General features: G+C 45.7%; 1 protein-coding gene across 1 annotated transcript in view; it reads right to left on the bottom strand.

Annotated features, from left to right (window-relative positions):
• The window catches only part of TG (thyroglobulin), a 273,793-nt gene that overhangs the window by 214,212 nt on the left and 47,574 nt on the right, over nucleotides 1-12,007 (bottom strand). Inside the window, exons 20-22 of the mRNA XM_033202283.1 lie at nucleotides 10,835-11,056; nucleotides 4,817-4,966; nucleotides 851-1,021 (exon numbers count right to left, since the gene is read on the bottom strand). Of these exons, the coding sequence (XP_033058174.1) occupies nucleotides 851-1,021; nucleotides 4,817-4,966; nucleotides 10,835-11,056 (543 nt within the window). The remainder of the gene's footprint in view (nucleotides 1-850; nucleotides 1,022-4,816; nucleotides 4,967-10,834; nucleotides 11,057-12,007) is intronic.

The following is a 12,007-nucleotide window of genomic DNA, read 5'->3' as shown; positions in this document are numbered from 1 at the left end:
TATAGACCGGTACCAATCCATAGCCTGTTAGGAACTGGGCCACGCAGCAGGAGGTGAGCATCGGGAGAGCGAGCATTACCACCTGAGCTCAGCCTCCTGTCAGATCAGTGGCAGCATTAGATTCTGAGAGGAGCGCAAACCCTATTGTGAACTGTGCATGTGAGGGATCTAGGTTGTGTGCTCCTTTGAGAATCTAATGCCCAATGATCTGTCACTGTCTCCCATCACCCCCAAATGGGAACATCTAGTTGCAGGGAAAAAAACTCGGGGCTCCCACTGATTCTACGTTATGGTGAGTTGTATAATTATTTCATTATATATCACAATGTAATCATAATAGAAATAAAATGCACAATAGATGTAATGTGTTTGAATCATCCTGAAACCATCCCCACCCTGCCACCCCTGGTCTGTGGAAAAATTGTCTTCCATGAAACTGATCCTTGATACCAAAAAGGTTGGGGACTGCTGCTCTACAATGTCCTACTGAGGAAGAAATGCTGACTAGATTAGTGAAGGCAAGCTGCCTAGAAGAATGGAAACCTCCACAGATCTTTTAATATAAAAATTCATCTCTTGTGCATGCTGAAGTACTTAGAAGTACGGGTTCCTGATATCTGGAATTTACATATGATTCAAAAACAGAGATAGTGAAATGTTAACAATTTTTGGATCTAGGTGATGGGTATTTGTTCATCCTATGGTTCATCCAACTTTTACACAGATCAAAATTTTTCAAAATGAAAAGTTGGAGACAAATGCACCTCCAGCTTCTCTCCCTTTCTAAAAAGCCCTTGAGACCACTCCCCAGTCCCCAGGAACCATGACTGATTTCACCTCCAGCACCTACTCAAACACTGTGAGTCCTCAAGTGGGGCCTCTGTTTCCGACCATGGCAGTCTCCGCCCCTCGCCATCCACACAGAAGGCCTTCCCACTGCCCCTGTCCCTCTGGCTGGCTCGGTACTGGCCGTTCTGGTCACACTGCAGGCCTGCTTCGTTCCTCTGACAGTCAGTGACACCTAGAACCAATAGATTGACACAGTCATCAATGATGGGCCTCTGGAATCCCCCCACTTCTACTCCCAGGCTCTGGGTCATTGACAAGGTGTCCAAGTCACACATCTAACTCAGACATTCCAGCTTAAAACTCTTCAGTGTCCCCACTGTTCTGATCGATAAGGCCCCTATAATTTGGCCACCACCCACCCTAAGTTCTGCACACACACCCCATGCTTCACGAACCACCTGCTTCATTCCATGCCCTGAACACACCAATCTAATCTCTCTGATACCATTTGCTCCAACACAGACTTTGCTCATCTGGGCCGTCTCCTGGCCCACAGCTCTCCCAGTCTTTGCTGTGCGAACTCTCCACCATTCACCTGTTTTCATCCCAATTCTCATTGTCTCAGGAAAGCCTTCCTGCTATGGTCTAAATGTATGGGTGCCACCTGCCAAAATTCACATGTGGAAACCCAGAGCCCAGTGCGACAGTATTAGCAGGTGATGCCTTTGGGAGATGACTAGATCATGAGAGTGGAACACTCATGATTGAGATTTGTACCCTTTAAAAGAGGCCCAAGGGGGCTCATTTGTTCCTTCCAGCATGTGAGGACACAGTGAGAAGGTGCCATCTGCGATACCTTTATCAGACACCAAATCTGTTGACACCTTGATCTTGGACTTTCCCGCCTCCAGAACTGTGAGAAATAAATTTCTGCTGTTCATAAGTCACCCAGTTTATGGTATTTTCTTACAGCAGCCCAAATGGACTAAGACATCTCTGGATGTCCCAGCTCAGTCAGGCCCATATGTTACATGCTATCACAGGAACCCACCCTCTCCTTCACAGCAGGGCACACTGTTACAATTCTCATTTATCTGTGTGAATGAACGATTGATGGCTGCCTGCCTCCCACTCGTTAGACATTCCAGAAAGGCAGAGACCAGGTATGGTTTTGCTCACCATTGTATCCAAATGCCTTGCTCAATGTGTGACCCACAAAACAAGCTTCCTCCTAAAATCAATAAATGCTAGCCAGATCCATGGATGAATACCTCTATATCCACGTTCAAGCTGTTTCTTCTTCCTAGACGGCCTTTCCCCACCGGGCCCCCTAGCTAATCTCCCCTTGTCTTTCAAGACCTCTCACAAGCTGCTGTAAGAGTAACTAACACGTACCTCCATTATACTACTCATTACATCACATGGATATGCTTACACGTTTCTTTTCCTTGCCAGACTCTAAACTCCTTGAGGACAGGGACTTTATCATTACTTGTTTTATTTAATATATACCTACTACACATTTGGCAGAAAGCAGCTACTCAATAATTTTTGGATGAATGATATTAAAAGAGAATACCTTCATTTGGTTCTCCAGGTCTGGCAAGTAGGTGAAAGATAATATTTTACAGCAGCCCAGAGATGTCATAACATGTGAGTTTCTATATTTCCAGACTATTGGTTATGTGATTCACCATTGACTAATAACAGCTTTTTTTGTGGGAGGTTACAAAGGCTATTTTAAAATAGAATACTTTGCATGCTATACATGAATTAATACATCAATAAACAAACAAGTAAATGAAGAGCTGCTTCTGCTGAAGAGTTATCAGCAGAACCTCAAACATGGTCCAGTGAACCAGCTAAGTTACAAAATGTAGGAGAAAAGTATGAGTAATATCAATAATAGAGATCTGAACTATATAGAGGAGTTGGCATTCTAAAAGCTAACCTAACACCAAAAGGAAATCAAAGAACTATTGTAATCTCCTGGCATTATTTAAAACTTGGCAGACTCTTCTGCCCTGTGCTTCTCTTCAGTACAATTCCATTTAAGAACACAGGCCTGGTAATTCAATGCAAGTCAATGAATCATAGAGAAGTTTCTTAGGTATGAACAGATCCTTAGCACAGACTCCAACCTTGATCCTAGAGAACCATTCACTAAAATCTATTTCACTGCTCAGGGAAGGTGTTTGGGAGAATGGCAATGATTCAACACAGCCCTCTACTACTGCATGAAAATGCAGTCAATGCTCACCCCCAAAATGGGTGGGGAATAAATGCTTATTGTTTATGTTAAACGTTTTGATTTCACTTTGCTACAGACTGACTGTTTACGTCCTTCTCCTACCAAATTTATATATTGAATCTCTAATCCCCAGTGTGACGGTGTTTCGAGGTGAGGCTTTTGGAAAGTAATTAGGTTTAGATGAGGGCTAAGAGGGTGCAGCCCCCATGATGTGGTTAATGCTGTTATTAGAAAGAGGAGAATAGGAGATTTTTCTTCTCTTCCTCTGTGTATGTACCAAGCAAAGGCCACGTGAGAACATAAACAGGTAGAGAGCCTTCAACAAGAACCCAATCATATGGGCCCCCTGACCTCAGACTTCCAGCCTGTAGAACTGTGTGAAATAAATGTGTTGTTTAGGCAACCCAGTGTAGGGTAATTTGCAATAGCAGCCTAACCTAAGACACCCTTTATTACCACTCTGTGAGTGAGGTATCATTGACTCCATCTGATACATGAGGGAGCTGACATTCAGAAGAGGAAGGTGGCTTGGCCTAGGTCACAGTGCCAGTGGTGATCAAACCTGGTCTGGCTGGTGCAAGCCTCAACCTGCATCCTCTATTCCCTGACATTTCTGTCATATCCCCTCCGTAAACAAGGCTCAGCACACTACATTAATCTTCTTTTAAGAAAGTGCTTCTCAGGTATTTTGATAGCACTTCAAGTCATCTCAAACTACAAGTACTCAAGTCACTGTGCACAAACTGAGGGTGATGTCCAGATGTCAAGGACACTCTATTTTCCCAGTGAAGAGTTTATTCTCCAGGAAGAATGCCTGACTCCCAGCCCATAAAATTCCTTTTACTTTTATTTTATTGGAATGACTGTTCTGTTACCACTGCTTTCCTGACCAGAAAACTGCCCTGAGCAAACAAAGTATCTTGATCTTTTCTGATGACTTGTTTAAAAATTCTAGAAATCATTTAGATTGTAAGCGCAACAGTTTCCCTCACATTGACACAGTTTCAGACTAACAAGAAGAGATGCAAGTTATGGGTCTTTGCTAGGAAAAAAAAAAAAAAAAACCCCAACAATACCCAGGGGACTATTAAGTAACTAGGTCGAGTGAAATCACGTGACATATGGGAAGGCCACACATACATACAGTCCTGGCAAATTCATGCAACAGAAAAGGAAGATGAGCTACATAGCAGTAATGACTATAGGTGGAAAATATCTTCCATTTTTCAATCTGATAAGGTTGACTTACAAAAATCAGAAGTTTCAGAATCAGATAAAACCAAGATCAAAGACCAGTTACATCATCCATTAGCTGAGCGACTTTGACTAAGTTTCTTTTCTTGGAGTCTTAGCTTTCTTATCTGTAAAAGTTGGGCTACTAATATTGGAAGAGGTATTGGGAGTATTGAATGAGGCAACACAGGTAAAGCCACCCAGAGCCTGGCAGTGGGTAAGTATTCAAAGACGGTGACTCCTTTGATTATTATGTTGTGTACCCAATAGTTCTCACAGGTGGGTAATCTTGCTCTCCCTGCCATTTCCACCCAAGAGACATTTGGCAATGTCTGGAGACATGTTTGACTGTCACAATTTAGGGAGGGGTGCTATTGGCATCTGAGAGCTACTGATGCTACTAAATATCCTACCAGGCACAGGTCAACCCTGCACAAAGAATCATCCGTCCCAAAATGTCAATAGTGCAGAGATTGGGAAATCCTGTTGTGTTCCATTTCATTACAGGTCTTCTCTTTCAAAGAAGCACCCCACAGAACTTACAGTGAGTCTGGCTGAAAGCTCCGGCAGAAATGGTCATTCTGCCCGCAGGACATGGGACACAGGCCAAGCTCCCCGCCTGTTCTTGGTAGAATCCGACTGGACAAGGAATGCATTCCTCATCTTGGGAATAGCTTCCTTCAGGACACTTAACTAGAAAAAAACAAACAGAGAAATGATGTTAAAAATCAAGACACATGTTCCACAGTTACAATCTCGGAACACACAGGGTACAGGAAATCCTCAAACCAGTTCAAGAGCTCATTCATTTAACAAACGTCCACTGAGAACCTACTGTGTGTCAGACTCTAAGAAGCAGGGAAGCAGCTGTGAAGAAGTCAAGCGAGCTTCCTGCTGTCCAGGAAGTGACATGCTAGTAGGAGATGAGAGGGTCAGACAGGGATTTCAAATATGGGTAAAATAAAGTGGGGGGTTGTTGTACTTTGTTTCTTGGTTCAGAGTTGTGTTCTTGAGAGTTTGCCAATAACTTCCAGAAGAAGTGAGCTTTTACCCAGTAAAAGGTGGAAGCTAAAATCCCACCCACTGTTGGCAGCACTTAGTCTATTGCCCTGTTACATACATTAATACATCACTCCCATGGAAGGTCTGTATTTCATCCCCATTTCACAGTTGAGAAAGCTCAGCCTCAGACATCCATGCATGACTTCCTAGTATGCTTTTCAGCAAAGGGCAGTGGGAAATTAAAATTACAGAATATGCCAAGCGCAGTGCAGATGTTTTAATGTGTTTTTCTCACAAACCCTATGAGGAAGTTGTCATCTCCATATCAGACTAGAGAGAACTGAGGCTCAAGGTTAAGGCTGGCCAAGCAGTGAGGTGTCAGAGGTGAGATCTGAGCTCCATTCACTCATCTCCAAACCAAAGACTTTGTTCCTTCCTCCAATCCAGCCACCTCCCTCTGGCAGAGAAGTCAGTACCACTGAGTGGGATGTGCTGAGATGGAGCCAATGTTGATTTAGCAACTATTATCTCTGGTCTGCGTGTGTAGCTGGCATTTCTGAGTAAATCAGAAACTCGAGCCACATCTTGGAAACTGAACAGTGTGTTTTTTGGTCTGCCCAGAGCAATTAATATCCCCCTTCCGAGAGTGGAGTTTCATTACTTCTATGAGTCAAGTTGGTGATGATTATCTCTAGCATTTCAACCCCAGAACTGTGGCCTTTTTTCAAGTGGCCTCCAAATTCACCGCTGAAGGAAAACAAAAGCCTTTTGGCCAGCCTACATTGCCCAGCCTCCAAAAGCCAAGGTGCAGGGAACTAGCAGAAATGAGAGAGCTGGGACTTAACTTCTGCTGCAAACCCCACAGGTCCCAAACTCTTGTCTGTGCTCAGGGAATGCACACGCTGTTTCCTCCCACTGGTTCTCTCCATCTCTGACGTCAAGTCTTTTCCACCCAAAAGAGCATGTTTCTAAGTCAGAATGAGACCACGGCTGCCTTACTGTCAACCTTCCCTCAGGAGAAGGGGCCCTCTTAAGACCACTGGGCCCACTGCCACCAAAAGCTGCTGACCATCAGTTAAAGCCCTTGAAATCACTGGAAAATCCTTTAGCCTCAGACCCCTCCTTCATATTAAGCTGGTGCAAAAGTAATTGTGCATAATTACTTTTGCACCAGCCTAATAAAATAAGACAGTTATACCTATTTGAGTTTGAGAGTCTCACAAAGCTTTAGGGTCAAGCCACCCCTCCTGCGAACCCTTGTCCACAAAACCCCCAACAGTGACAGTCGCATTTCTGCTGAAGAAAAACATCTGTCAAGAACCGTAAAGGTCCTTCAGCCCTTCAGAAGGTGGCTCAGCCTGCACCTGGTCCTTTCACTCTCCAACTTAATATCCTTCCATGGTCCCATCTCCAGCCCACTCCCCTTGCTGTGCTCCAAGGCCTCTCCTGGCCTGTCCCTGTCTCTCTGGCCCCACCTCCTGTCACATTCCCCACGCACCCCATTCCCCAGCTGTACAAATTATGAGCACTGTTTCCAAAGAGTCTGCAACTTCTTGACTCTCTGTATTTATACTAATCTTTCTGGAATGTTCTTCCTCACTTTAGCACCCTCAGCACAGGTACACACACACACACACGTGCACAAACATGCACTACCTTCTGTCTGCTCTTGCCTGAGCAACGATTCCTCCTCACCTTTCAAGACTTCCACCAGCATTTCCTACCCCAGCACACCTGCCTTGACCACCCTGGCTGGGATGTAACAGGCTTCTTCACAGGACGATCCAGCTGAATACTCACTGACCTCTCCCCAACCAGGCTGTGACTGCCTTGAGGGTGGAGCTTTGTTTTTTTGCCTCTCCCTGAGTGTGTAACATGGCATATAATATTTTGAAAGTTTGGATGAATGACAGGAAAGAAGAAAAAAAGGAAGTAAGGGAAGGAAGGAAGGAGAGAGGGAGGGAGGGAAGGAATGAAGCAACGAGGGAGGGAGGGAGGAAGGGAGGGAAGGAAGGAACGAAAGGAGAAAGGAAGGCAGGCAGGCAGGCATAATTGGTTCAGGAAAAAAACCCATAGGGAACCAGCTCTATTAGATGAAATGATAGTGAATGAGTGAAAGTTAATATCATCCAGAATGGAATATCAAAAAATATAGATAATTTATCAGTTATTCTCCTTCATAAACTAATCTGCTATGAAGGTTGCCAGCAGGTAATTTCAAGGAGAAGCCATATAGCTGACTTGAGGGAAGAGGGTGAACTAAAGTGACTCCATCAGGGATGCAAACACGGTCTCTGCTCCCTGGCCATCGCCAATTCCCTGGATCAAGTCTACTGTGCCTACATGAGTCACGAGGGATGGACTTTCCTACCGGCCCTCTGAGTCACTGCCCTCCGAGGGGGCCATCCTATTGGCCCTCCCCCAGGATGATACAGAGAAATCTGCTTTATTGCCACAGGACAGTGCTCTGCCTTGTAACATCACAGCTGTGTTTTTGAGGGAAAAGTGCCAATAAGAATAGATACAAGAACGAGACGGTGTGATTTCACCAAGAACCTCCTTGTTGAGAAGGGAGATGTGTGAGGCAGAAGACAGAACAAAGAACTTGGAGGCAGACAGAGCTGGATTTAGATCTCAGCATCGCCAATTTTCACAACAAACCATTTGCCAAGAGTTTACTAAGTGCTGTGCTCTGCATTATTTCATGCGATCTAAACAGCAATAGGTATTACCCCATGCAATAGGTATTATTATCCCTATTTTTCAGAAGATGCCTAGTGAGAATAATGGACTTTCTCCAGGATCCACAATGAGAAAGTGTTGGAGTCAGGACTCGAACCCGAGTCCACCTGACTTCACAGAGCAGTTTCCTAATGCTGTGTAGCACTATAGGCCCCTCGGTTCCTTGTGCATAAGACAGAATTAGTAACACCTGAGTCTGGATAGTAAAATGCTAGTAAGGCCACACACATATCCAAAACTCAGTAAGGGACAGGTACTAGAACTGATGCTGAAGAAAATTCAGGACTTTTGGTGCTGCTTTTGAGACTTCCATTCTGGATCTTTCCAACCCTTAGGAGTAAGGGGATGGGGCTGTGTGGTGTGATTGACAAGTCCTTTCGAGTCAGTTAAAGGCTGCAGCAGCTGGAAGATGAGTGTAGGTTTATCTAGAGCAGGACTGGCAAACCACAGCCCATGAGCCAAATTCGGCTCACCTTCTGTTTTGGTAAATAAAGTTTTATTGGAACACAGCCATACATTTCTCCCCACAATGGCTGAGTTGAGTCACTCAGACAGAGACGGTATGGCCCCCAATGCTTAAAACATCGCCATCTGGCCCTTTACAGGAAAGGTTTGCTGAGTCCTGTTCCAGTCCAAGCATGTCCTGGGCAAGGTCTCCCATGCAGTCTCTTCCCTGCGCCCCATCCTGTGACTCCCACAGGGGCCCTAGGAAGCCCCGTGCCCTGATGCCAGTTGCTGATTCCCAGGCCCTACTCTTTCCCCTTCAGGCAAAGTTGAGCTGAGCGGTCCCTCCCATCTCCTTGTTGACAGGAACTGATAATTGAGCTTCCTAGAAGGAACCTGGGGACCAGGTTTCTAGGCCAACCCCTTTATTTTACCTGTGTGTTGTGGGGGATGGAAAGGAAGACACCCAGAGGGGATAGAACTTCCTTGAAGACACAGAGTCAACGCAGGTTCTCTGCTTTCCGTTTACCTCCATCTCTGTCTGCAGAGGGCACCCCTGAGGCCAAGGAGCCTCCTGGGGCTGCTTCCAGACCCCCGTGGTACATCACCCGGGGCAGCTATGAAAGCAGGCTCCTGCAGCTCCTGCTCCCAACACGCACACACACAACATACACATGTGCATGCACACACGTGTGCATGCACACACGTGTGCATACACACATAGACATATCATACACATTCATACAGACAAAAACACAAACACACTCACTCACACACATACATGTGTACATCACACACATATACACACACCATACACATACACATGCATGCACATGTATGTACATGTGCTCACACACATATACACGCACACACCAACACACATACACACTCACACACTCACACACACACCACACACACATGTTCACCCCTGCTAGTTCAGCATCAGGCATTGAAGCCAAGGGCTTTTCACGATAAATTCTGTCAACATGGAGGCAGGTGCTTTCTATGTGACTCTCCCTCTTCACAACCCTGTTTCACCCACCCTGAGGTGTCACCATCCACTCCTGCTTCTGTTTCTTGTCCCCTTGGTTTGGGCAGCTCTGACGGAATGGAAAGAAAGATCACAGGCTCTGGTCCCAGAGGACCTGGGCTTACTCACCCTCTATTAACCAGTTAAGTGAGCTAGAGTCCCTCCTCTGTGTCAGCCCCACTCCAGGCACGACAGATGCCCAATCTCATTTAATCTGAATCCCAGCTTCTTTGTCAAATGAGAAAAAGACCTGCCACCAGGGGTTACTGTGAGAGTTAAATGTTTGTGCAGGTGAATTTGAACTGCTGAATTCTCCATAAATGCTAGTGGGAAGTGGTTGTCTTTCTGTTTTCTGTGTTAGGATTTAGCTGCATCTTAAATCCAATGTGGTATTTACAATTTGGCATAGATTTCAGAAAAGGAAAGGCCATTTGACTTTTGTGTTGCGACCAATATAAATAATTGAAAAAAAATAACTGAGAAACATCTTCTCTTTCTCTAGCTCCATAAAAATGTCTTTCTATCTCACCCCACACAGGAGGAAGGCTTTTCATCAGGAGACCTTTGAATCTTCAGTGATAGACATGACAAAGGTCCCCCCAAAGATATCCATGTCCCAGTTCTCAGAGTCTGTGAATATGTTAGCTTACATGGCAAAGAGAAATTACCGGTGCAGATGGAATTAAGGTCACTAATTGGCTGACCTCAGAATAAGGTGAGTATCCTGAATCATGCAGCTGTGTGTAGTTCTAAGGTCCTTGGAGGTGAAAGAGAGTCAGAGGAGATGTGACCAAGGAAGAGGGGTCAGAAAGCAAAAGCATTGTTGGTTTGATGAGCAAGAAAGGAAGCCACTAGCCAAGATACGTGGACAACCTCAAGAAAGTGGAAAAGGTGAGGAAACAGATTTCCCCAGGGGCCTCCAGGAGGGGTGCGGGCCCTGCCAACAGGCGGGTTTTAGCCCAGTGATGCCTGCATTGTAATTCAATCCTATAGAACTGTAAGACAATACATCTGTATTGTTTTCTGCCACAAAATTTTTGGTCATTTACTATGGCAGCAACAGGAAACTAATACAACTTCCATTAAAGGAATCTGCATCACATTCCCGTTAGGAATGGCCCCCAAACTACTTACAGGCAAGGCAAGAGCAACCCAAGTGAACCTCCATTAGGAACCACTTTCCCTGAGTTTTAAAGCCCTATGCTGATGAATGCCCATCCATTAACTACATGGATAATTCTCAGCCCTGGATGTCCAGAGTAGCCTCTCTCCAGTGCTGAGGTGGCCTTTCCCAAAGCCTTACACAGCTCCACAGGAGACGTCCAGAGAGAGAGTGGACCTACCACATCCCAGTCCGTCCTGACTGGCCTCACTTGTCAAGACTTGGTAGAATCCTTCCAGGCACCCAAACCATGTCCTGGGAGAGGTGCCAAAGTGGTCCCCTTGGAGGAAGCGGATGGTGGTGTCTGCTGGGAATGTCTTGGAATCCAGATGAAGCTGGAAGGAGCCACTCTGGATCAGATCTGTGAAGCGCCCAAGGAGATCCTTTCCCACCAAGGCTCTCTCTGTAAGACACAGGATAAGGTAGAGGTCACCCCCTACTGTTCTCTTCAAGGGCCAGGGAGGATCAAGGGGGCAGAGACACCTAGAATATCCAGGCTGAAATGAGACATAGGCATCATGTGGTGTCTCATTTTATAGAGGGAGGAACTGAGGCCCAGAGAAGGGGATGGACTGACTCAAGGTCACCCAGGGGTCAGAAGCACAAGTAGGGACTCCAACCCAGATCTCCTGGCTCCTGCCATTTCTGTGGCACCAATGCAACCTACATTGGCATAGGAGATCATGTCTTCAGTCACTAGTCTAAGGTGCAAGATCCAGATACTCATCCGCCTCAACCCTTAACGAGGCACTGAACATCTCTGAGCCTCAGTTTTCCCATCTGAAAAATGGCTTGGGAATGGCTCTCTTTGCACTAGGTGAGGGTCCTAGAAGAGAATGCATGTGAAGTGGCCACTCAAAAAGAAAGCAAGGACTTGAAGAGGCAACTGGGCCTTCTGCCTCAGTGTTTAGCTGAGAGGGCTCCAGCTGTGAAATGATAAGTAGTTCCTAGGAAGAAAGCAGGCGAACACCATGCCAGGAGCTGGGGCAGATCCCTGCACACAGCAAACATTCTGTCTGTAACAGGCTACTGTAGAGCCAGCCCATAGCCTCCAATCTCGCTGCCTCAAGATTGAAACAAGCAATAAACATGTCATGCTTTAGCAGCTCCCAACATACCCATATTATCCAGGCTCCCTTTGGAGAAAGATAGAAGGGGGCCCCTAATTCACAATGCTGGGGGTCCCAGAGAATTCATAATGCTTCTGAATAATTATTTAGAGGATTATTATCCTGAGAACTAGTGAATGATAGAGATGCAGTCTCCTTCCTGGCAACATTTTCCAGAAGTTCTTCCTCATAGAACAGAAGGCAAACTCCAGCCAACCCCACCCCTGGATGTTTGGTCGCCGGAT

Source organism: Trachypithecus francoisi, unplaced genomic scaffold (assembly GCF_009764315.1).
Source record: "Trachypithecus francoisi isolate TF-2019V2 unplaced genomic scaffold, Tfra_2.0 Lachesis_group7, whole genome shotgun sequence".
Taxonomy (NCBI): domain Eukaryota; kingdom Metazoa; phylum Chordata; class Mammalia; order Primates; family Cercopithecidae; genus Trachypithecus; species Trachypithecus francoisi.
Note: the sequence above shows the minus strand (reverse complement) of the source record. Positions and strands in the feature narration are given on the sequence as shown.